General features: G+C 55.7%; 5 protein-coding genes across 5 annotated transcripts; 2 read left to right on the forward strand and 3 right to left on the reverse strand.

Moving 5' to 3' along the window:
- Nucleotides 1-1739: 1739 nt before the first annotated feature.
- J7T55_006244 (uncharacterized protein) lies at nucleotides 1740-3682 on the forward strand (the record flags this gene model as incomplete). The annotated part of the gene is made up of 2 exons (XM_053142174.1): nucleotides 1740-2037; nucleotides 2250-3682. The coding sequence occupies 2 exons, from the start codon at nucleotides 1740-1742 to the stop codon at nucleotides 3680-3682; spliced, it is 1731 nt and encodes a 576-aa protein (XP_053001010.1).
- A 622-nt stretch (nucleotides 3683-4304) lies between these two features.
- Nucleotides 4305-6074, reverse strand: J7T55_006245 (myocyte-specific enhancer factor 2d; the record flags this gene model as incomplete). The annotated part of the gene is made up of 3 exons (XM_053142185.1): nucleotides 4305-5527; nucleotides 5580-5957; nucleotides 6014-6074. 3 exons carry the CDS (start codon nucleotides 6072-6074, stop codon nucleotides 4305-4307), a joined length of 1662 nt encoding a protein of 553 aa, XP_053001011.1.
- Nucleotides 6075-7735: 1661 nt separating this feature from the next.
- On the forward strand, nucleotides 7736-8223 carry J7T55_006246 (uncharacterized protein; the record flags this gene model as incomplete). Its single annotated transcript, XM_053142196.1, has 2 exons — nucleotides 7736-7924; nucleotides 8089-8223. The coding sequence occupies 2 exons, from the start codon at nucleotides 7736-7738 to the stop codon at nucleotides 8221-8223; spliced, it is 324 nt and encodes a 107-aa protein (XP_053001012.1).
- Nucleotides 8224-8714: 491 nt separating this feature from the next.
- Nucleotides 8715-11630, reverse strand: J7T55_006247 (h+-transporting atpase; the record flags this gene model as incomplete). Its single annotated transcript, XM_053142207.1, has 3 exons — nucleotides 8715-8761; nucleotides 8827-11299; nucleotides 11382-11630. 3 exons carry the CDS (start codon nucleotides 11628-11630, stop codon nucleotides 8715-8717), a joined length of 2769 nt encoding a protein of 922 aa, XP_053001013.1.
- Nucleotides 11631-22334: 10704 nt separating this feature from the next.
- Nucleotides 22335-24820, reverse strand: J7T55_006248 (uncharacterized protein; the record flags this gene model as incomplete). The annotated part of the gene is made up of 6 exons (XM_053142218.1): nucleotides 22335-23087; nucleotides 23168-23310; nucleotides 23375-23953; nucleotides 24071-24158; nucleotides 24335-24580; nucleotides 24701-24820. The coding sequence occupies 6 exons, from the start codon at nucleotides 24818-24820 to the stop codon at nucleotides 22335-22337; spliced, it is 1929 nt and encodes a 642-aa protein (XP_053001014.1).
- Between the last annotated feature and the right edge of the window lie 713 nt (nucleotides 24821-25533).

Below are 25533 nucleotides of genomic sequence, written 5' to 3' on the forward strand. Positions count from 1 at the left end.
AGTTAAATGAGGATATAATGTGTATAATGTCCACAATAATGTCCACCACCTGATGAACACACACACACACACACACACACACACACATAGCCTGGCCAATCGGTGTCGAGGTCTACGTAGAGTGAGCCAGGCAATAGTCTATACCACCTCGCCTGTATACTGTCTTGCCCAGCTAGGTACCTAATGCGAACCGAACGAAGGTCATCAGACGGGTGTTGGGCGATGATGAGTGATGGGCCTGGTGTGGTTAGATGATCGTGACGAATCTTGGAATCCCACCCTGCGGGCGACACACCACCAGGGACGGGACAGGGGACAGGGGACAGGGGGCCACACCAGCTCTGCCGAGCCGTCCTACCGTGCTGCAGCCGTGCTGCCCAGGGTCCAGTAGCAGCAGCTGCGTGCACTCTGTCACTATGGGTCCAGCCGCTTATCACTGCCGATATCAGGGCGAACGCCGAGAGCACCCAGCACGCGGCGAACAGCTCCTCTGGGCCAGTTTGAGCTCGAGCAGCAGGGATGGTAGCAGTAACGATGGTGACGGAAAACAGGAGAAACGGGTTTGAATTCGAAGCCAGACAAAGGGCCCCTGCCCTGGACCTGGACTGTGCTTTGCCGAGGGAGAGAGGGAGAGAGCGAGAGAGAGGAAAGAGCGAGACAAACGGTGGAAGAGGGAGAAACTAGAATGGCCAGACGGTCAAACTGAAAAATCACAAGTAAAAAAGCTTTTTTTTCTCTCTTCCCCCCTCGATCTGGACTGACTCGAATTGAGCATCCTCCTCCTCAACCCCCAAACACGCTCTGATTCATTCCACCCTCGCAAGCCACAACCAGCTCAGCACAGCACAGCTCAGCACAGCTCAGCATAGCACGTACGGTACTCGGAGGTCGTGCTGCATCGGAAATAATCTGCCCACCTGGACCTGCATCTGGTTTCTGACAGATCCGACAGTGTCCCTTCTGCCGTGGCCTGCCGTGCCCTGCCCTGCTGCTGTGCCACATGACACTGACGCGCCGAGCCTTGATCCGATCTGATCTGGTCTGATCTGATACGAGAGTCGGATAGACGGGAGCGCGAGAAGGAAAAAAGGAAAAAAGAAGGAAAAAAGCAGCATTCCCCAAAAAAAGGAACCACACATCTCATCCAGAAACGGAAACCCCCCAGCCCTACTAGTCAGCCGGGCGTGCTCGTCTGCGAGCTTGTCCCGTCTCGCCTACTCAATTCGACTCGACCCGACTCGACAGGTCGTCTTGCGGCTCAACTCGCTCCAACGACTCGGTTCGTTTTGACTCGAATAGACTCGGCTCACTCTGAGGCGACCCTCTTCCCCGGATCGCCTATCACGACGCGACTCAGGGCCTTCACCACAGACGCGTCGGCCCGTCTACGGATTTTTTATTCCTCTGGTGCAGGCCAGCATTCCTGACTCTGCCTGACTTAAGCCTTGACTGACTCTGACTTGAGTTTGAGCCCGAGTCTAGATCTGGATCCGGATCTGGATCGTGATAGTCGATCCGCCACGGCGATATCATCGTCGCCAGCAACACCACCACCCTCACACGGGGCACGTGGATGTTGCAGGGTCCCGGTGCCGTCGGACTGGGGCTCGGAGTTGGGACTGGACTTGAGACTGGGACTGGATTTGGGAGCGGAGCTGGAACCAACAACGCAGGATCCACACTCTTCCAGTTAACATCACTGTCACTATCACCATAACCGTCGGCATCGACATCAGGGAATGTCCAACAACTCGTCCATCACAGCTGCATCCCCGGCGGGAGGAACCCGTGGTAGCCATGCCCGCGCAAATAGCACACAAGGCGAGCCCCTTGCCGCCGGCGTGAAGAGGGAAAGGACCGTTGACGTTGCCAACACCTCGCCCGCTCAGTCGCCAAGCGCCTCGCAGCAGTCGACTCCTGCTCCGTCTTACGGCCATGGCAATGGCCCCGAAGCCAAGAAGCGCAAGTCGGCAGCGCCGGGCTCCCGGGGCGTGGCCAACCTCACGCCCGAGCAGCTTGCCAAGAAGCGTGCAAACGGTACGTTCAAGCCTTGCCTTGATTCTATGTGTCGGACTCTCGACATGCCTTCAAGCTGCCCGGCTGCTCTTGGCGTGTTTTACTTTGCATTACGTTGCGTTGCGTTGCGTTACTTTTCTTCTCGGTTTTTTTTTCTTCGTTTCTTTTCTCTGCAATGCAGTGTACAATTGTGCCCTGAGGTGGAGCTCACGTTGGCTGACGTCGAATCATAGACCGTGAAGCGCAGCGCGCTATAAGAGAGCGGACTAAGATGACAATTGAGAACCTCGAGAGCCGCATCCGGGAGCTGACCAGCCAACAGCCCTACCAGGAGCTTCAGGCTGCCTTGAGGGCTAAGGAGGCTGTCGAGGCGGAGAATGCAGACATCAAGAGGCGCCTGGCATCTGTCATCTCCATGATCCAGCCCCTGATTAACTCGTCGCCAAATGAGCAGCAACCAGTCCTGCCTTCCCCCGGCCATTCCTTCCTGAACGTGTCCGCGCCAACAGATGCAGCGCAAAACTCCGGTCAAAACAACATGTCGACGCCGTCGAGCGCTGCGTCGCCAACTCAGGACCCCTATGCGACACAGTGGAACTCGGGGGCGTCTACCAGCAGCGGGCCCGTGACAGCACAAACCCAGGCTTACAAGTCCCAGCTCAATCAGCAGCGCCACGACCTAGCACATGGCCTGGAATTCGGCACGGAACGTTTGGGCCTGGATTTTCTGCTTGACCAGTCCCAAAGGGCGAGAGGCATTCACAATGTGACCAATGGGACGGCGCACGAGTCCACTGCGTTTCGTCACCATGCTCCGCCGACAAGCTCCTCCCACCCCGACTCGCCCTTCCCGCACAATGGCACCCGCGGCGCAGACTTTGTAACCGCCCCAAGAAGCGGCGGCATGGACAGCAATATCGACCCGGCATTGCAAGGCGCAATCGATCCGGCCCTATCCAACTATTCCACACCAATCAAGAACTGCCCGCCCACCTGCCCTCTCGATAGTCTTCTCCTCGACTTCCTCCACGAGCGTCGTCAACGCGCTGCAGAGGGCCTACCCACGCAGGAGATCATTGGCCCTCGTTATCCCAGCGTCTCCTCGCTGCTCAATCCCATGAAGGATTCGCACCCGCTCTCCAAGGTCTTCATCGACATACTGCAGACATTCCCGGACATCTCGCAGCTCCCGGAGCGTGTCGCAGTTTTGTACGTCATGTTCCTCCTGATGCGGTGGCAGATTCACCCGTCGCAGGAGAACTACGAGCGGCTGCCCGACTTCATACGGCCCCTCCCCGGCCAGCTGTACACGCCGCACCCGGCCTGGCTGGACTCGCTACCGTTCCCGGCCATGCGCGAGCGGCTGATCACCGACTACGCGCCGCCCGAGGTGTTCCCCTTTGAGCACTTCTTCATCCCCTTCACCACCACCGTGAGCCTCAACTGGCCGTACGAGGACACCGACACCCTCCTGCAGAGCCCCGAGAGTGATGAGCTCATGATCAATCCCGTCTTCGAGAGGCACCTGCGCCGCCTCGAGAACTGGACCCTCGGCGACGCGTTCGCCCGAGCCTTCCCCAACCTCGAGGGCACGTACAACCTCAAGACCGACGGGGCCTGCGGCACCCGTGCCCGTGGCGGGCGCAACAGCTCGGAGGGGAGGTAGTGCCTCGGATTTGTCCTTGGGGTCCTGCACGCGAGGGACACTATTTTTGGTGGTAGGTCTTAGTGGTAAGAGGAGTGGCGTTGTGCAGATTCAAAAGTCCGTTTTGCATGTGATTTGTGTATGTGTGTGGTTGCGTGTGATTTTCCTTGCATCCTTTGTGTGGCTCAGGTTTCCAGGTGTTCGGGCGGGTCCATCGTCTTTCCCTGCTCGGTTTGCGGCATGTGTGGACGTTGTCTAAAGAGACTTTAGAGATGTCTTTCTTTTCTGCATAGATGGTGGTGCGCTTGCATGTGTGAGGTTCTATTTTGGGTACAAGGAGGGACTCGGTCGAGACCACAAGGCGGCACTGCATCTGCGTCTGCATATAGCAAATAAACAAACCGCGTAACGTGCCCGCGACAACAGCAGGCACGATGTTTTTTTTTTTTGGCATAGCGTGGACTCGATAGCATCAGAATTTCAATTCATAGACACGCACGCACGCTGGGGTATCTAAACGTGAAACCGTCTCCTTCCTGCCTGGTACCTTGCCGTCTGCTTCGTCTCGCGTTCAAGGGCCTCCACAGACTGTCCTTATCCTCCTGCTGCGCATAGACTTTCCGGGACATCCACCGCGCCCCCTTCACCACTCATCTTCCCCATCCTCAACACCAAATGTAAATTTCCTCACCACCGGCCCCACGCCAGCAAACAGGCTCGCCTCCCTCTCCCACGGCAGCCTCCGGAATTGCAGCGCCTGGACGACCCCGCCCGCGCCCACGGCACCCAGCGAGCCGTCAACGTCCCCGGCCCGCAGCCGCCGCCCCGTGCGCAGCGAGAAGACGCCCACGGTGCCGTCGCCCAGCCCCGCCGCCACGACGCCGCCGCTGCCCAGCCCTGCCGTGCCGCCTACATCGTGTGTTATATCCAGCCCGATCCGGACATGCGCCTCGTTCCTGTACCCGGCGAACTGGACGACCGGATGCGCCGCCGCCGCCGCGTTGTTGTTGCCGCCGCTGCCGCCGGGCCTCATCCTCGGCCCCGCCACCCATCGGCTGTCGTAGATGGCCATGGCGGACCTCGGCCCCGCGACGAGGACGCGGTGGTCGTCGATGCAGCGCACGTGCGCCGCGCTGCTGCGGTGCCGGAACCAGTCCCAGCCGCTGCCCGCCGAGGTCGAGAAGGGGGCGCGCGTGTCGATGCGGTGGACCCTGGCGTCGCGGCAGCCGGCGAAGCAGACGCGCGGGTTGGAGTGGTGGTAGTCGACGCTGAAGACGTCGCGGGGCGGGGGCCTGGTGCCGTGGTGGTGGTGTTGTTGTTGATGACGCGGTTGCGCCATGTTCCCGCCGGCAGGCGGCTTCGGCGTCACCCAGTAGACCTCGCCCGCGGCCCTCGAGCCGTCGACGCCCATGATGCCGTGGCTGGTGGCGATGAGGGCGTCGAGGCCGCTGGAGCCTGAGGTCGACGGCGGACAGGTGCGGGCTGTGTGCATTGTGAGGCCGCGCACGGGGGAGGTGTAGGATACGTAGGCGCCCGTGTCGCCGAGCAGCCAGGTCGGTCTCCGGCCGCCGTACTGCTCGAGAAAGTGCCCTTCCCAGTTGCCTTCGCCGAGGTCGGCCGGGCGGGCGGGCTGGAAGAGGTTGATCTTGCCTCGCGAGCTCATGTCGGGACCGCTCGCGGCGGTCGAGGTGACTATCATGGTATGAGAGGCTTGGTGGTATGAGATTGAGGAGATGTCGTCTTGGATTGCCTCCACCCGTAGCGCAGACAGCCGTGAAGCGCGCATCCGTTGCGTGATGCCAAAGTTGATCTTATCGTCCTTGTCGGTAGGTAGGTAGGAGGCTTGGAGCTGCCGACCATCAACAGCTGTTTTGAGAATTAGCTATATCAATAAGTTTAGACTTTGGCGAGAACATACCTGCGTAGACCATGCCCAATCCAGCCTCCTCGTCGCCTCCCTCGACGAGGAGACACGATATGTTGGGTGCATCCGGGCTCTGCTCCTGACCAGGCCAGAATGACACCTCGCCCCTCTGGCGCAGGCCGGCGGTCCAGCTCTCGACGGGCAGCTCGGGATCTACGACACCAAACTCGCGGGCCAGCCTCCCTCCGGCCAGGGGATGGGCGAGGAGGCTGGATCGCTTGATGCAGCCCTTCAGCTTCTCCTGCCGCTTGCGCTTCTGCTGGGCTTGGGCCTTCTCAGCCTTTCGCTTCTTGACGTTCCCAGCGGCCCAGGCTGCATTGGATGGCGCTGTGGGGTGTGACTCAATCTTGAAGTATCGCTTCTTCTCCTCGTCTGTGGGGCAACGTCAGCGAGTGTGGTGGTGGAGCAATGGAAACTGGTTGACTGACCGTAGTAGAACCCGGGAATTTCACGTGGCAGCCTGGGCGCCAGGTTCGACAAAAAGGCCATGTTGACAAGTCACTTGGAAGCGTACTTCTCGATCTTCTGTGACTGCCACGAGCAGGCCGTGTCCGATGTTTCGGAGTGGGCCGTGGGTAAAGGCGGTCTCGGTCCAGCGTTGCGGACTTCACTTTGACTGCTTAGTCGTCGAAACCCGAGACTTCCATGTGAGCATGTCCATAGGAATTAGATTGATCAGGCCAGTAGCTGGAGATTCACAACTCTCATTCTGACATATTTCGTTGCTGAGGAATAGGCTCAAAGTTGCCAGAAAAGTGAGGTCAAGGCGACCACAGTCTGGTCACGTGCCATGGCCAGATTCAGCATGTTGCTGGGAATTGAAGTCGGGGACTCTTGTTCACATTGCAACAACTAGGACCAAAGCAGAGACAAGACGACAAGATAGTTTACATGGTGAAAATAGTTATTTCGAGTATGACTAGTTACAATAGTCCCCAGCCTTGTCGCTCCAACAACCACGGAAGAGAAAGTGATGGGTAGGTAGGTGTGGCCTAGGTACGCTGTGCAGTCTACGCAACAACACGCGCACGAATCCAGAAAAAGTTGGAAACATTGTTCCGGTACTGGTACACACTCCATGATCCATTGCTCCGGCACCGAATGCCTCGCTAAAGCAGAGCCCCTATCCGGCGCGCATATCCACCTCCATCTCCACGTCCACTCCCACCGGCACCCGGGCACCGGGCAGCACCGCTCTTTGAGCCTCACCGACTCATCAGCAGCAACACGGGGAAAGAAGATCCCATCCTTCTAGAAGCCTGCTGCATGTAGCATTCCTTCCCCTGAGGGAAACCCTGAGGGCTCATCCGGGTGGGCTGCTGCATATGCACATGCAGCCTATACGGGCCTGACGGGCCTGACGGGGTACGGAACCGCACAGTACTTGGAACGGAAGAGGGCCCTACTCCCCCAGGCCAAGGCTAAAGGCTCGATGCCGGGCGGTGGCGGCGGCTCCACCGCGGTGCATGAAGATGCGGACGCATCTCGGGCCATTGCCGTTGGCGATGAGGGAATTTTGGATCTTTTTGGGCCGGCCGAGTCGAATTCCCTCACAGTCCTGGGACAGTGTGAGGCGCCAACCCCACGCGGTTCCTGGCTGTGTACACAGTTTCTTACAGTATGGTCGTGGGCATAGCATGGCCACGACAATTGACAAGGGCCGTCCAAGAGTGGGAAGGCTTCGTTCGATTCATGTGAAAATCCCACCCTGTGCCTGCTGATGCCGCTGTGCAGATGCAGCCACTTTACAGAGAGCGGATCTCCTTAACCCAAGTAGCAAAGCCTCTTAGGTACCCACGCTGTGCCCACGGCTGCCACGCCAGGTACCATCATAGTAGTACGACGGGGAGGCCAGCCTGGCGAGCCTGGCGAGGCACAGAGGCGAGGGAAACGGCGAGGGCGGTGGGTGTGGACGAGCCCCTCCTTTTGGCTCAGTCTGTCTGCCAATGCCCCTCCACACCACCCCTCCCCTACCCTCCCCATCAAGACTTTTCTACCTGACCTGACCTCACCCGACCCAAGCTCGACACCACCACCCTTCGGCTACTCCGTCCTAGCTTCACCTCCCAAACACTTCACAAACCTACCCACCGAGCAATCAGCAAAGCCCAACCCGAGAAGCCGAGAAAGCAAAAGCCAGCCCGCCCAACATGGTCTACGTAATCACCGTCCACCTGCACGCCAACGACCAGCCCGACAGCGTCGACAGGATCAAGGCCAAGCTGATCGAGGCGTCGCGCGTCTACTCCAAGGACAAGGAGACGCTCAGCTGGTTCGTCTCGCAGTCCACCTCGGACCCCCGCGACTTCACCATCGTCGAGCGCTACGAGAAGGAGAGCGTAAGTAGAATACCAAAAACCTTTTCCCCCAAAAGCAGTCCCTCCAGCAGCGAGCCCCTCTCAATGTATGGGCCGGCCATCCGAACCCAAGAGAGAGGGAAAAAACTATGTCTATCAGACCAGGTAATTGACAGGAGGAAATGCGTTTTCTCTATCGCATACAGTCCCAGAAGTATCACCTCGAGAACCCCTACTGGAAGACCTTTGACCCCTACGTCATCCCTCTCCTCGATAGGCCTATGGACCTGCGCCGTTCCGAGGAGCTCGACACCAGCAAGGACGTCGTCGTGCCGGCTTAGATACCTCACGCACATAAACAAAATATACATACACACCGGTATACTTGCATGTTAGTGAATCAATCAAGACCAGTAGTCCTAGTACCGCACGTGATTAGCGCAACAATACCAAGCAGCTGGTTGCTGGCCTACATCGGATCTCGTAGTGTTGTAGTTGCATTACGTGGAAATGATTGTGCCAGGCGGTTCGAGCCTGAGCCTGGATATCACGTGTTCTAGAGTTGCTTGACGCAGAGCACAGCCCACTAAGTGCTGTTTCATGTTCACAATCATAGCTAGTTGCGAAAACATTCAAGATCAACACGAGAGCATGCTTCTACAAGAATTGGGGCATTAACTGATTTGAATTAAGTTCCTCTAATGAACTGACGGGCTTCCAGCTCCATCGTCTTTAATGCACATGCTAATTAACTAAAATTGAAAGCCTTTGGCCGCATGTTTGCAGACAATGTAAGGTCGACCTTGGGTATATCTTATCTCTCGACCCTCTCCTACTGGGTCTTCTCGTGTTGCGTAGACACACGTTGGAGAGAAACAACTGTGGACGGGTGTTAGCACTCTGCTCGTTATGGGTTGATCTTTGAAATGGGTTGTATGACTTACCGAAATCCTCGAGGGATCGTTGCTTCTGGTTGCCCTTTGGCGACTTGCCGTGCATAAGGTTGTCGAATCCAACGCTGTCCTGGAGGAGGTAGTAGACACCTCCCATGACACAGAAGATACCGAAGGAGTAGATCCAGATACGGACGACGGCGACGATGGAGGTCTGGTCACCACCAACGAACCATCCGAAGATACAGAAGAGGGAGGCAATGATATCGACAACGACGATAGCGCCGCTGAGTTGCCACGAAGGAATGGAAGACCAGAAAGGACCGTTGGCACGGGTGATGAAGATCAGCCAGTTCTCAGTCAGGGAGATCTCGAGGAAGACAACCTCATCCAGGTTACCGAAGTTCTGGACGATACCACCGTCGGTGCCACCAGCGTACATGGTGGTGACAGTGATCCAGGTACCGACAGCCAGGACAACACCGAGGAGGACGGACATTCCCCAGAGCTTGGGCAGGTTCCACTTGACAGGCGTCCTGCTGAATGGTGCGTTGTCGTAGGCAATAGCAAGAGTGGCGATATCAGCGAAAATGGCGATGAAGACAACCAGCTCAATGTTCAGCGATCGGTTGAGGATAGCGATCCAGAGACCAAGGTAGATCTCAAGGTGAATGGACAGAGCAATACGGTAGACGACGTAAGCGTACATACGGTGGAAAATCTGGCGAGAAGTCTTCAGAGCGTCGATGATAGCACCAAGACCGGGGGCAAGGAAGACAATGTCGGCAGCAGAGCGGGCAGCGTCGGAGGCACCCTCGACAGCAATACCGGTATCAGCCTTCTTCAGGGAGGGAGCATCGTTGACACCGTCACCAGTCATGGCAACCAGGTAGCCACGCTGCTGGAGAATCTCGACGACGTTGTACTTGTGCTGGGGGAAGACCTCAGCGAAACCATCGGCAGCCTCGACGAAATCGTACACCTCAGAACCAGGCATGTCACCGCCGCCACCGAGACCGAGACGCTCAGCGTTGTAGACGTTGGTACCAAGACCGAGCTGACGGGAAGTCTCACGAGCGATACCGACGGCATCACCAGTCAACATCTTGATGGACAGACCCAGAGTCTTCGCCTCGTTGATGGTCTTAGCAGTGTCGTGACGAGGGGGGTCAGAGCAAGGCATGATTCCGAGGATCTCCCAAGAGCCCTCACCACGCTTGCGGGCAACACCGAGAGAACGGAAACCACGGGTAGCGAACTCAGCAACCTTGTTCTTGTAGGCCTGGTCGACCTCCTCAGGGATGGGGTGGTCCTCCTCGACGGTCTTGAGAACGAACAGAGGGGCACCCTTGACACAGGTGATGCGCTCACCCTGGGGGGACTCGACGATGGCGGTGACCTTCTTGGAGACAGGGTCGAAGGGGAAGAAGTTGATGACCTTGTACTTGGAGAGGACAGACTTGGCGCGGGGGTAGTACTTCAGGGACTTCAGGAAGGCCTTGTCGATGGCATCAATACCCTTCTTCTTGCGGGAAGCAGCCAAGCAAGCAGTGAGCATGAGATCCTCGGGGTCAACACCAGCGACACAGTAAGGCTCAGCCAGAGAGAGCTTGTTCTTGGTCAAGGTACCGGTCTTGTCAGAGCAGAGAATCTCGACACCAGCAAGAGACTCAATGGCGGAGAGCTTCTGGACAATAGCCTTCTTCTTAGCGAGGTAGGCAGCACCGACAGCCATGGTGGTGGTAACGACGGCAGGAAGACCGACGGGGACACCAATGATGGTAATGGCCAGAGTAAAGCGCAGGATGTCGACAATGGGGTTGGAGCGGTAGAAGCTGGAAACCCAGACGACAAGCAGGGTGAAGACGACGAGGATCAGCAAAACTGTTCCAATACCGTTCAGGACCTCAGTGAAGTGACCAGATCCAGCGTTGGCAGCGTTGACGAGGGCGGCGGCACGACCGACGAAGGTGTTGTCACCAGTGGCGGTAACAATGACGAAGGCCTCACCACGCTTGACCGAGGAGGAAGCGAAGCACTGGTCGCCCTTGTGCTTGTCGACAGCAAGAGATTCACCAGTGATGGCAGACTGGTCGACCTGCAGGAAAGCATCCTCGGTGACAATGCGACCGTCGGCGGGGATAATAGTACCCTCTTCGACCTGGAGAATATCGCCGGGAACAACCTCAGGGGCCTCGAGCTCCTTCAGGGTGCCGTCACGCAGGACGACAGCCTTGAGAGCGAGAGTCTTCTTGAGTTCGTCGACAATGGAACCAGCTTGGAATTCTTGGATGAAACCAACACAGGCGTTAAGCAGGAGCAGGGCGCAAATGACACCGAAATCAACCCAATCCTCGAGACCAGCGGCCAGGACGGCGGCAGCCTCCATGACGAACTGGATAGGACCGACGAAGTACATGAAGAACTTGAGGATCATGTTCTCCTTCTCCTCCTTCATTTGGTTGAGACCATACTTCTTGCGGCGGGAGACGACCTCGGCCTCGGTAAGACCAGTGCGGGTATCCTGTGGGGGTGGGGCGGTTAGCAATTGGGTTTGTTGACATGGGATGGAGTTGGTGGATTGGGTATGGGAATCAATTGCTTACAGTTTGCAGCAGCTCCTCAGGGATCAGACGGCCACCGTGCTCGTCGCGCTCCTCCTCCTCGGCATCCTCGCCGTGTCCATCCTGGGACTCGAGGTCCTCAATCAGGGCGTCGATGTCCTCATCTTCGTCTTCGTCGTCCTCGACCTTTGGCTGCTTAGGCGGGGCGGATTCGACTGGGGCGGCGTGCTTCTCATCGAAGTTGCCAGACTCAATCTGCGTGTTCAACGCAGGAGAGTTGGAGTCGGCCATGGTGAATGTCGACTCACAGCTCCAATTGAATGGGTATTAAGTCACTAGTACACAATAAAGTGCTGGGTAATGGTAGAAAAGTTTGCGGGAAGGGTCCTCGGGGTTGTCGTCTGCAGACCGTGGGGTGATCAGGCAGGAAAAAAAGAGATGTAGTAATGTTTGTTTTTTTCCGTTGCTGACCTAAGTTGTGCTCGGAAGCTCCTGTCGCGGTGTTGATAACGCGAAGGAGATTGGGAGAGTCGCACGACAAAGGGTGAGAGGATTGTTGGGGGGGAGGGAGAAGCACCGTGAAGGTCGCACCTTTTCAGGTAAACTAGGTTCGACGCCTTCAAGTGGTGTTAGGGAGGGAAGGGGAAGGAAGAGAGAAGCGATCGAGTCGGGGACGAGGCACTCTTTATTAGGTTTGCGCTCCTGCCCTCGAGGTGCGAGCGAAGGCCCAGGGAAGGTACGGTACGTGGTAGTACGTACATGGGAAGGAGGAGGAATCGGGTGTGGGTGCAGCTCGAAAGGCAAGGTGCAGCGTGGGAAGAGAGGTACCGTGGTACCCTGGGTACTCTGTTGTTTCCCCTGCCTAGCGCAGTGGACGGCCGGCACTAGGTGCGTACCCAGGTACATTACAATTTGACCTGCATGGCTACGATGGATGTGTGTACATTCGGCAGGGTGCCCAGAAAAAACAAACCGCGCAAATCTGGACTGTGTGCAGCTCGCGGTGTTGACACTAGGCTGGGCCGTACGGCTTAGGCTGGCTTACCACGGTCGGCTATCTCCAGCGATGCGCGAAAAGAGGAAAAGAGCTCTCTTCTCTCGCTCGGCTTATTCCCACCGCAAGCTCGACCCCAGCGTGGGCCTGGGCATGGGGCGCCCTGGGTCGTCGCCGCCTAGTCCCTGCTCCACGCTCCTCTGGACCGTTCCCATACCGTGCGAATGACGAGAAAACGAAAAAAGTGGCCGGACCGTCCAAACAGAACAGAACAGAACAAAATGTCGTCCCCACTTCATCCCATCCCCCCGGCCAATCACACCGTCGTCTGGGGGAGCTTTGGCCAATGACGAGTCGGACGCAGCTCCCAATTGGAGTACTTCCGAATCAGAAGGCAACAGGTACCCCTGGCCCCGCAGCCGCAACCTGCTTTACCCCTGCCCGTCACAAGCCTGGCTGCTCCTGGCCCCCAGCTCTACTGCTTTTCTGCTTCTTATTGCCAGGTTGCTCTGCGTTGCTCTGCAGTGCTCTGCGTTGCCCTGCACAGAACCACCCCCGGACGCCCCAATCTCGCTCCCAGCCCGGAGCTTCGAGGTACATGACACCCTACTCCACCTCAGGTACCTCGCTCAATTCCTCTCCCATGTGGTGCTGCCAGATTCCACCTGTTCTGCGCTGTTTCTGCTCTCTGCCATTCCAGCCCAGTCCGAGTCCAGTCCAGTCCAGTCCAGTCCTACTCGCACTCTCCCGGCTGCTATCTATGGATGGGTAGGATGGATTGAGTGAGGGATTTTCTCTCGCTCGTACTCCGTACTCCGTCCCTCCCTACCTCGTCGCTGTGCGCCTCGCCCTCGGCATCATTTCGCGAGATGACGACACAAGGAACCTGCGGGTAGAGAAAACACCTCGCCCAGACTGGCGGTCAATTGCCATTGTCAATCAAATCATCAATCCCGGGGGCGGTAGGTCGGCTGAGGTGAGGCTATTTCCACCTCTTTTGCATTACGGTGACACCAATTGGTCTCTCCTTGCCCATCCTGCCAGCATTCAGCATCCATCATCCATCATCCCTTTCCCTAGCCCCGTGCCAAACCTTGTGTCCACTGTACGCACTCTAGATAGACACTTAGTACTACTGCGATATGGTTTCGCCTTGAGTCGGCAGCACGACCGCTGACATTGGCACTGACACTGGCACGGCCAAGCAAGATGCAACCCCACGCCAGACGCAGCGTCAACATTATTACAGTAGGAACCGTGCTCTCGATAAGAGTCAATATCGACATTTAGTCTTTGCTCCGAAGTCTGGAGGCGAAATGAGACAGCCATCCACGGGCCATGAGTCCCCATCGCCAAGGCACTCGGGACACTGTGATTTACAGTACGATGACACTCTGTCAGGCTGGCGGCTGGCCGGCCTGACAGCCGTCACGAGCCTTCCTGCCTGTCGGTGCTGATGGCTACTACAGTAATGACTACTGCTGGCTACTGACTGGCTGGCTGCAGCACTGCACAGTCATCAACATACTATGCAGCCAGACAGACAGGTCCTTCCCCAGACCCTCACTCCTCTTCTCCAGGTTTTCCATTTTTCCACTCTTGCTCTTGCCACCTCGGCGACAGCGACGGCAAACTTCGACACTAGCATTTGAGCATACAGTCCTGCCAACACTGGACAGGACTGTACCATACATACCATGGACTACACCCAAGTCAAGCCGGTCACGAACCCACGCGGTCTGCCTATCAGGCTGCCCGGGCGTCTGTGTGACAGAAGCGCAATGCATGTGCTTGGTCCTAGAGCAAAAAGGCAGATAGAATACAGTCCGTCAAGCTTTTTCCCGCCGTTTTTCACCTCGTCGGGTGAACAGGCTAGGGTCGACCTTGCTGTCCGGCCCAGCTTAGTCTTGGGCATGGAGCTCACCACAAGGATCCTCGTAGCTCCCGCACTTTGGGTCTTATCGCGTGCAGCCATGGCCGGGCCTTGACCTTGTTGATGCTGTCGAATTTTTTTTTTCTTCATCCGCACCCGCAGGTTTCATCTTGTTCGTCCCGCTCATCTCGTCCGGGCGAGCCTTCACACCTTGACGGCCCCGGGCCAATGGGCGTTGCCTCCTTACGAGAGACTGGCGTCGGCAGGATCTCGTCACATCGTCTACATAACACCGACACCCACCTGTACATCCATCCATGTAAGAGGCGAAAGTGCGAGGACAGCCGAAGCCGCACCGTACCACGGCACAAGTCCGCTTTTCCGCCTCGAAGTGCATCTGCAAGTTGCCAGCGGCCATTCCCTGCCGCCGTGGGCAGCGTGGGGTGGAAGAAGGGGAAGAGGGCCCTCCAGGCCAGCAGACCCAACCGGATCCCACATCCCACACCATTCCCCAGCGATTGACTGTGGACAGATGTGGAGCAGTTGCTGTTGATCACGCCTTGGCACTAGGGAGCTGCAGAGCTGCACGATGTCTCGTTTAGCTTCGAGGACAGTCTTCCGCTGAAACTACACCCTTCCCGACCAGGTGCGGTCCCAAAAACGGTCCAAAGCCTGCATTCTGCATGCGCCAATTGCCATGCAAGAGCCGCCGCCGGCCGCCTTCCTGTACGTCCCGAGGATCGAGTCGCGTGTGTCATTGTATGCACGTTGATGCTGCTCATGCAGCCAAATGACTACGACAGAGTCAGCAACGCTGGAAGCTGGGTGTGGAAGTGCCGATGATCCATGCCAATTCGTCTGGCTCGATACGTCATTTGCTCCGCCGATAGACAGGGTGTCAATTGGGTCCTTTCCTGTGGGCTCGCTGGCAAGCTGACAGGAAGTCTCTCCCAGCCTCGGAATCTTGAATTCTCAACTTACTGATCAGGCATCTGTAGCAGTTTGCCATGTACGGTATGTGCGTGCCATGCCGATCGAGCCGGCATAAATCGCCCGCGGTGTGTCTGGGGAACTCTGTCAGGGTTCCTAGCGCGGGAGGTTAAAACCCATCTGCGTCCCGAGGAACTGCACTGAACTGCTGCCGGGATGTGCGCTGACACGACCTACTGTAGCCACACTGAGACCGGTCCATGTACGGTCGCGAATTGTCGCTCACCGATTTGGCATTCCCGCTATCGGACTGGTCGGCGTCGGCATCACCGTGCTTCACCACCTGTCGCCACCACGTCGTGAGGATTTAGCAGCGAGAAATAACGCTACTGCGTCGATACTGTCTATTCGCTCATGCGTCGGCCTCGTCTTCCCCACGATTGCCGTCTCTGAGCAAGGAGGGGACCAAGATGGCATCGAATTAGAGGCAGATTGCCAGCTCAGCACATGGCGTTTCAGACGGGATGCCCTGTCGCGATTTTGGGCTAAAACAAAATAACCCTTTATTTGTCTGTCACGTATCCTTTCGTGGCAAGCAATACCCTCAACACTGTAATGAGCGCGAGGCAGTCTACCTTAAGCTTTGGTCGACAAAGAGAATGGGCAATGCGCATGATGTCAAAGTCAGCCGGTGATTGACAATTAGAATTGCCGCCGACTTGGCTGTGATCCAGACCTAACATTGGAAATCACGAACATATTGTCTAACATTGTCGAATTACCACGCCGTTGCAGTCAATGCAGTATTCAATCAGCTGTCATCCAGCGCATGTTACAACGTCTAACGGCCCGAGCGTCCTCACGAAGACACCTTTAGTACTCGGCTCTCCATGGCGCCCTATTTGTTATGCATGATTGCCATTTGCCCATAGTTGCAAAAGCAGACAGATAGGACACTGGCCGTTGCTAGCGCCACATAAGCTGCTAATACGGTACAGTGGCCTAATAGGCCTCACCGACGGGAATTCCTTGTGCCAGCGTGGTCGCGTGGGCACTGGGTAGCGACCCAACGGCGCGCCCCAGCAAAAACATCCGAGAATTCTCCATAGTCAATTCTGCTGGCTCGCGCATACACCATCCGGGTCAGCGGTTGTGTGCCTTGGCCTGCCGTGCCCGGAAGAGGGCTGTCCATCAAGGAGTTGCAGCCAAGGTGGCCGAAAAACTCACAGACCAACTCCGCCAGCTGCGCCGATGCTCTAGCACACTGCTGGCGGCCTGGCACCAGACGTCAAGAGCACAGGAGCACCACAAAAGGGCCGTCTCCAGGTCCCCGTCCTGCCTCCTGAGTCCTGGACGATCCCCGTCAATCAGAAGAAGCGACGGAAGAACGAGTGGGCACTGGAATATATGGATCGCGTCGGTGCTATCGGCTCGAGCGACTGGTGCTAAACCGTTCTTAGAATGCACCCTGGCATGCCATCGCCTGGGGTCCAACGGCACTGACGGCACTCGATTCTCAGCGACAGCGAGATTCTCCGCCAGGCAGGGCCAGTAGCAGCCACCGCGACCTGCGCGACTATTCTGTCGCAGTGGCAGCCGCAATTCTTGGCTCTGAATTACTCGCCTCGCCAGCCTCGGAATGGCGATCCGCAGGGTATAATTGCCGCTTCAAGAACAACTTTGTCTCATCCTGATCGGACATTGACCGTGCCAGCATTATTTGTGTTGGTTCGCGGATCCTGAATCCCGATGAAGCATCCCGAGCCTGGCCGCTTACTGTGTATTATATTACGCTCTGTTATTTGGCATATTCCGCCAGTCTACTTCAAATCCTCGCTGGCGCAATTTCCCATGCAGCATTAAAATGTCGCAGCAAACAGAACCACCCTGTCCGTCGCCGCTTGTTGCACCGATTGCAGCCTCTTGACTCGCCGCTGCGGGAGGTGTCTCGATGGAATCGGGTCAATCACAACAGGCCCTGTTCGTGAAAACGGGTCCTGATGGAGCCGCAGGACCCTTGACCTAGGCTGGCTTGGGGGCTGCCCCGATTGGACCTGCATTAGCAAATGATGGTCACCACTTATCACCGGCCACCCTGCCCTTCCATTTGCTGGATGAGGCTGACTGTGGGCTTGACTCTTGCTTCCTCGGGTATTATTCCTGTGATCCACAAGGACCATTTGCAGGCGGAATGGTTGTTCACTGTGCTTGTTGCAGGCCTGCTAGTGCAGCACTGGTTCAATCTGGCTGGTACCCTATTGAGTCTCGGTTGTTCTCCCAGGACGTTGGAAGAAAGCTTATGAGCCTGTGTCGCGTGTTCTGTTATGCTCATTTCCGGAGGCGCGAGCTGCTCCTGTGGATTCCAAGGAAAACCTGACTGGGGAAATTTGCGGCCCCAGCTCGCAACGCTGATTTTGATGTCATCGCCATGACCAAAACAAAGCTGTTGCCCCGACAAAGCGCCGGTATTGAACAAATCAAAATAGGAAAGCGCCGTGGTTCATACTTCGTGGTTCGCTTGTCCTTGACTCCCGGGGACGCCCACGACATCCGTTACGTCTTCCTGTCATTGCGAAACACCCAATTCACTGGATCAAGATGGGCTGGACCGCGTTTATTAAATTGCAACCTTACGTGCCGTGCGCAGGTGACGGGCCAGGGCTGAAACAGCCACTGGGCTTGAAACGAAAGCTTAGTCCGTGGTATACTTGACGCTTGTTGAGTTCTCAACAGTCCACCATCACCGGTAAAGTCAAAACAATCCTCGACTGTATTTGGGTTCCACCTCGTTACGCCAGCCACATTGTTTCCCGCTCGACGCCAAATACGACATCAGACGCAGAGGAGGGTATGGCCAGGCACACAAGACCAAATGGCCGCGTTTCTGGGCCCGTCGGCCGATGTTTCGTGCTGGGTGGGAACTGCAACCTTAAGGGCGGCTGAATATTGACTTTTGCTCGTGTCAGTCTTATCGACAGGCAGCAACCACGGCAGTTGGGGTTTCCCGTCCTGGAGGTTTTCCTGCTGGAAAGTTTCTTGTCTGACTTCTCGCAGAGCGACCGATTTGGAGCGACCCTCGAAACACATCACCGCCCCAAATCCGCGTTCAAGCCAAGTTTCGTGAGCTGCGGAAAAAAGCCAAGTCTCAGCCTTGCATATCCCATGAGGTCGGATTTGGGCTCAACCGTGGGCCGTTCTCGACCCAAGCAAGCCACTTTATGCGTGCATAAACAATTTTGTCTGCCTGAGACGAACACCGTCCCTTGTGTTTACCATGCACTGCGGGAAACGGGGCGGTGCGTCCCATCTTCGCACCCTCTTGGGACTTTGGACGAGCTTGGCCCGTCCCATGACAGCGGCTGTTTCAGAACGTCACCCTCCTGCAACGACGGTTAAAGCGCTGCTTAGGTCATCTTGTCCAGCTTTTTTGACGACATGATAATGATTGCTTCAGCTTTATTTGATCCCATCGACAGAACTGCTTTCCGAAGAAGAGGCACATGTTGCTGTTGAACTTACCCGCGGTCTGACCGGGGTCCGCTGCGTCCCACCAGACCAGTTGCTATGGACTGAACCTGCGGAGGCATTTGGCACGGACCCAAAAACAGCTGAGAGACGATGGCGACCGGCCAAGTGGTCGCGTTCGTGACGGACGCAGGCGAAGCTCTCAAGCGAGTTCTGGCGTGGGCACAGAATATGCCGGGAAGGGCATCCGTCACTTCGACTACCCGCGGAGGGGACGCTACGTTGCGGGAAGTCAACTCTCGAGACGCCAGGTGGTCCGGGTCATATTTTGTTGCTCCAGCCTTACGAATGCCCAGACCATTCACCCGCGGACGAAGTGGACCGCCAATTTGGCTTGGGCCTGTCACCAGTGTGGCTTGATTGTGCGGACTCAGTAGCAAACTGCTAGTCCCGTCAAGAAGACGCAGATAAGGTTCACGATCTTGTGGATTCCAGTGCGCCGGGTCCTGTCTACAGCAACCCGTCGTCGACCCGTTGGACTAGTGGCCGCATTCTTTGTCACGTTTCCCACAGTGTGGATTGTCCATGTGTCTGGAATGTGAAAGATATAACTGCCACGTGCGGGTGTTCATCGTTCGCCGGTTATGTCTTAGATTTGGAAAATTCCGGTCCAGTCATTCTTCTTTTTTGCCCCATGTATGGCCTTTTATGTCATTGTTTACTTCTAGGTCGATATGTTTTTGTCTTTGTGCCTGAACTTAGCACGCGGCTTCTTCTGCGAATATGATCGTCACATCCAGGAATGTTGCGCTTGAAGGCCTGCCGACTATCAGCGAAGAACAGGTGATTTGGTCTGGATCCGGTGCATTTTATACCGTCCATCTCCATGCGCAGAGCGGCCCTAGCAATATCAGCCTATGATGGCGCGAAAACTATCCATGGATGAAGCTAAATGTGTGAGTCTTGTGGTATCACCTAGCAACCGTAAGAATGAGACCGGACGATAGAAGAAAATCTCTGCAGCTACGGGACTCCTCTAGAAGCTTGCGCTCAACTGCATAGTAGAGACAAGGCACGTGCAAGGGTTCCGCTCGACTTCTCCTATTCTTCGGCCATGCCGACATCGAAAGGCGCTCGGGCACTTTCAGAACTGATGAGCAGGCAAGTCACAAATGACGTACTCACCGCATGGGCTCTGATATCAACAATTGGATGTGATATTTGATGGACCACAACTCATGCTTGACAGGGAAACCTTTACTGGCTGTGAAATTTGGCAGATCACATACGGATCATGTGAAGACGTCTGCTTCGGCGCGACTTGATCTTTGGTTTTGTACGGCTTGAGAGCTTTCCATCGAGATGGCCGCATTGTGTTCACAGGACTCCGGCCACTGCCATGGTGCCAAGCAAATGAGAGCTGGCTGAGACTTCAGCGGGAACTGTTGTCGATGTCAGACGGAATCAAATTTAATGTAGCCTCAATGATGAGGCAGCGTCGGCACCGGGGCCCTCAATGCTTAGTTGTTGTAAATCTCGTGATGTTTCTGCGTAGCACTGAACACATAGTTCTAATTGCCAACTTTTCAAATCATTATGCGCATCAATCAGGCCTGACCTCACATTGACTAATCAGAAGCAGTGACAATACATTTTATCCAGCGTCGCGCACTATTTGATCCTGTCTTTGAATGCAGAACAGATGTGTTCCGGCATGACGACTTCATGTTTATCCAGACCTTATGCTCATTCGAAGTCTCCGGCCAGTGACTCAATTTCCATACACACTGAGAAGAATTCATGACGTTACTGTAGCACTTGCTGATAGGCAGGATGTATTACTCAATCTGTGATATCCAACAGACCTTCAAGGGTATCACGCATTCTTTTTGAGCTCGAGCAACCGTCAGCATGGATTCGTCTGGAAGGAGGATCACCGTTGGCACAAGTACAAAATAGTTGAAATCATACGAGGAAATGTCCAGAAGACAGGCTGACCTTCTTCAGACTCGCAACTACAAAACAAACACCTAAACAGCACTTGGTCGAGTTACGAAAAACCGTAACAAATAGAAAAAACAATGAATGAAGAACACAGTGGCCCCCAGGCGAAAGAGGGCAGGATGGCTTCTTATCATCCCACTATACCTCGCCGCCCGGAAAGGATGCACCCGGGACCCCGTGAAAGCTCCTACGAGAGCAGCAGCGGACTTCTAGCACCTTTATGCCCGTTCAGCTGCGATGACTACGCCTCCCAGGGCATGAGCCCTTATAGTGGCTATTGGACCAACGGGCGGGTCCAGAAATGGATGGCACATCCAGAATAGAGGTGGTGATGAGGGCCTGATTTAGGAGACTGTTCACAATGAGGTATCATGATTCTAGACTCTGATCTGATGTCTTGCGACTATTCATGTATACGTTAAGCTACGAACTCAATATCATCTTTCTTAATGCACTTGTCCAGCTTCACAACCAGCGCACTTAGGAAGGCTTGTGGCTTTGTCTACTCAATTTATGCTACTAATACTTGACATCTTGCAATGTCTTTGAAAGGCCTTCCGTGGGCGTAAGAAGACATTGCGTAACGTGATGGAAGAAACAACCCAGTGGGCTCCTTGGTCAGCATCATACACCCTGTAGTCCGAGAGCATCCGCCCTCACCCTAATCATACTCTCGAAAGACTCACATTGAATGGTCAACCGACTGTATATCCCACGTAATGCACAATGCGGACATTCGTACTGCTCCTTGAAAGAGCTTTGTTGACCAACAACGTTTCAAAATCGCATCTCTAATTGTCAAGGAGGGCGGGAAGGTGTTGCATGTGAAGCGCCCGAAGAAGAAAACTAGACGAGGCCGGCTTGCCTTCATTTTCGTTATACTTGCGTAATTCGCGTACGAAGCGGCTGTCCGCGAAGTACATGCAATTCCTCGAGTATGTAATGAACCCCCAACCCCCCAAATGCTTTCAATAAGCTACGGCAACCCCTTGTGATCGGGTAAATCTTACTAACGGAGGACCACACACCACATAGATCATTACATCAAGCAGCGATATTATGACTGAGTGGATGAATACCGGGACTTTCATGCAGAGATGTTCTGGCAGCCGGCCAGGTCGAACATAGAGGCAGGCATCAGGAAGGTGAAAGATGAAAACTATCGATTGATCAAAATTGGCTTTCGCATTCTCGTTACTAGTGACCTTGAATCCGCAGTCCATTGTCTCCCCTGATCATATGGACCAACTCATACTTCCGAGAAACAGTCCCGGGTCGTTGAATAACCTCCTTCGCAACTTGAAAAAAAAAAAACACAACTACAAAGCACCCAGGACTCCGTGAGCCACTCATAATCCGTATCCATCCCAAACGCCATCATGAAGACCACCTCCGATGCAGGATGCACAAAGTCAGATAATATGGACGCCAAACGTGTTGCCCTGGGCCAACGCAGATCTTCCCTCGCCAATCCCATTCACTATTGCCTTTGCAAATCGCTCAGCTGAACTTGCAGGGCACATCTGCTGGGGAGAAAAGCCTCACCATCATGAGCACGTGATATCCTAGCTAATAATGACCCATTCAATCTTTGTCGTTATGATTGAATCTAATGAAGCCCCTCGCATGACGCTTGGCCAGAGCGCCCGCGCGATACGAAGCAAACTTTTGATGCGCCCGACGCCATACCTGGGTATCTCCGCCATAGTTCTCACCGTTTCCGTTGTTTCTAGTATGGAGGGTTGGTGGTCGCATCGGGAGCTGGGAACGCAAAGCCGGGTGGGAAGACGGGGAATCCATTCGAGTCAGTCGAGATGCCGTAGGGGAACGCGGGCACAACCGGCTCGGCTGGTGCGCTGTGATTGTTGGCCGGCCGGTCATCATCGCGGTTGCGATGGTCACCTCTTCCACCACCACCGCGTCTGCCGTGGCGGCCGCCCCGTTCGGGACGGTCATCACTGTCACGATGAGATGATTTAGGGCCGTGGCTACCGCCCTTGTCCGTCTGCATGCGCCTGCTGATGGCCTTGGATGACACACCGGCACCAATCTCGATGTCCGGCTCCTCAACGACCATGCCATGTGTAATCGTTTGGCCACCGCTTCCGCCGTAAGGCGCCGTGAGCATCCATTTGCGATCCGCTTCGGTAAGCTTGTGAATCGGGATGACACTAATTCCCGTCTGGTAGTCGCTGCAGTCACGAGGTCCGAAGCCGACGCCCCAGCGAGTGCGCAGTTGTGCGTCTGGGCTGCGTCCTGAGTCCATGGCTTCCTTGGCGTTGACGGCGTCTTTACGACTGTACATCTTGACGAATGCATGGCGCTTCTCCTTGTTTACAATGCAGGTCTGGACGGTACCGAAGCCATTGAAGATGCTCCGCAGCTCGTTCTCGGAGCAGTTCACGCCGCCAACAAAGAGAGTGCGGCTTAACACCTTGATACACCCGCTGGGCAGGCTTGGGTCGTGCTCTATCCACTTTTGCTGTTGGAAGGCAGGCATTTCATCTTGTCGAGGACTATTATGGCCATGACGTCCTTGGGGGGATCGTTGCCTATACTGACGACTGCGGTCACGATCATCGTAGCGATCACGCGGAGGAGAATTACGTCCATAGTCTCCAAAGCGCCGCTCATCACGACCACGTGGAGAATCACGATGCTCCCAGTGTCTTCCTGGAGATCGCGAACGAGACCTTCCGTGGGTTCTATTCGTGGGAGATCTAGGAGCACGAGTTTCATCAGGTCTCGGAGGAGCCCAACCGTTGGTACCATTGGGAGGCAGCGAGTAGGAGCCTTGACTCGGCTGAGATACTTGAGGGGCAGCCACAGGAGTGTTAGACCCCAGTGCTTTCACGACAGCAGCAATCTGTTCTGGAGGTACCCCCTTTTGAATTAACTGCTGGATGAGGGCCACTTGTAATGCGGTTGGATCAGTGGCACCTGCTTGCAGACCTGGTGCGGCGGCAGGAATTCCATTCTGAGCACCAAAGTTGGGCAGCTGCGCAGGTTGAGGCTGAGGTGCCATGAATGGCGGCGCAGGCGGATTTACAGTCGGAGCTGCCGCTTGTGATGTTGGTAAAAAGGGCATGCCCTGCTGAAGAGCGTTCATAAATGATGGAGGAGCTGCAGGGGTACTGGAGGGTCCGGCGGCAGCATACGGGGTGGACACCGGAGCTGGTGCCGGAGCAGAACTGGCGGGGGTGTTGTGAGTGTTGTTGGCATTCAGGCGGGCGATGTTTGCCAGAGTTTCCATGATGTTGGCTGGGACTGGCGGAGCTGGCGTTGGCCGGTTGCTGAGGGAGGGCAGCGTGTTTGGTGGTGGGCTGCCAGGAGGAGTTGTAGATTGGTCTACGTTGAGCGACAGGTCAGACACTCTGTATCGCGTTGCATGATACAAAAGGCCTCGTCCAGGAGGCATACAAAGAGAGAGGAGAGCCGGAAGTCCGGAGGTGGGTGGTGACCTACTATTCAACTTGTCCTTGAAACCCTCGATCATCTTGCCGGGGAAGGTCTGTCCTTTCTCCCAGATATCGACTAGCTTTCTGATCTTCTCCTACGCGCGCAAAGTAATCTAGTAAGTGTCCATACACCAAAGAGAGTGTTTATAAAGAAGTAAGTGCCCGCGAGGGCCTTTGAGGGTTACGAGCCGCGATGTCATATTACAGCCATGCAATTCCTCCAGGTCGCCTCGAAGAACGGGACTGCTTTCGCGATGGATACAAAACTTACCCTTTGATCCTGTGGGGCAGAGGAGATAATGTCGTTCATGAGGACTGGCATGAGCTCCGTCACCCTGTTGACGCCAGCGGCGAAGCTGCCATCTGGGGCGGAGCTGCCGACGGGCTGGCCCTGCTGTTTGGCCTGTTCCAACCATTTGCGGGTTACAGAGTCTACAACGTAGAGCACACCAAGCTTATGTGTACTGGGGGCTTTCTTGAAGTGGGTGTAAATCTTCTGGACGAGAACTGACTCGGACTATACGCATTCTTGTTAGTATGCCATATGCGTGCAGGACGACTGCCTGTGCTTTTTGGTGCTGAGCTCGGGCGGCGCGGCAATGGTGTGTGCTGGGTTACAGTGAGGCATCATTCGTACCTGAACGTTGGCGATGCAAAGGCTGGTCAGAGTACTGATCTTGGATCCAGAAACGCCAGGAGGCTTGAGGGCAAGCATGGCCTGGAGGTTGTTCTCCAGGTCTGCTACGGCGGACGACATGGTGCTTGATTTCGGAGGTGCTCAGCTGACAGCCAGGCAGACAGATAGGCAGACGGCCACCAAGGCTTGAAATACGATCGGATCTCAACGGACTTCTTGTCCGTTTGACGCCGTCACTCTGAATACGATGTGCACCAGTGCCTCGGTCGCTCACGGGCGACGACACAATAGCTTGGAGGGTTGGCAACACAATCGAGGGATACTGTCTGGTTCTTCCTCTGGCAAAGATCAAAGTGAATCGACCCCACGTTCCTCCCGATGACTCGCAAACCAGAGCGAAGGCTACGCAGGCACAGGCAGGCAGAATCACCTGGACCTGGGTGGATCTGTAGAGAGGATTTGCGTACGACGCGTGCTTCTCAACTGGACCCGGCTTGACTTGATTGACAGCCAGAAGTTACCGAGAGAGCACAGCAGTGTACGTTTGGTGAGAGTGGTCAAGAGGGGCCAGTCAGTCACTCAAGCCAGCCAGACAGACGTCAAAAGCCTACAAAGCTTTCACTGCGCGAGTGCGGGCACAAAATCAAGCGAGGCCGACCGTGTGGCGCGCGCGGGCAGGACCGAAGTCAAAGTCGGTGCCGAAACTTTACGTAAGGGGTCCAGAAAAGGTGTCGGAGATGTTGAAATTACTGCAAATACGGTGAAACAACCCAGGGCGATGGACGAGTTGTTGATGGATGAGATGGACGCCGACGACACGAGAGATGCTGCTG

This window comes from Diaporthe amygdali, assembly GCF_026229845.1.
Source record: "Diaporthe amygdali strain CAA958 chromosome Unknown NODE_1_length_4327563_cov_65_473760, whole genome shotgun sequence".
Lineage (NCBI taxonomy): Eukaryota > Fungi > Ascomycota > Sordariomycetes > Diaporthales > Diaporthaceae > Diaporthe > Diaporthe amygdali.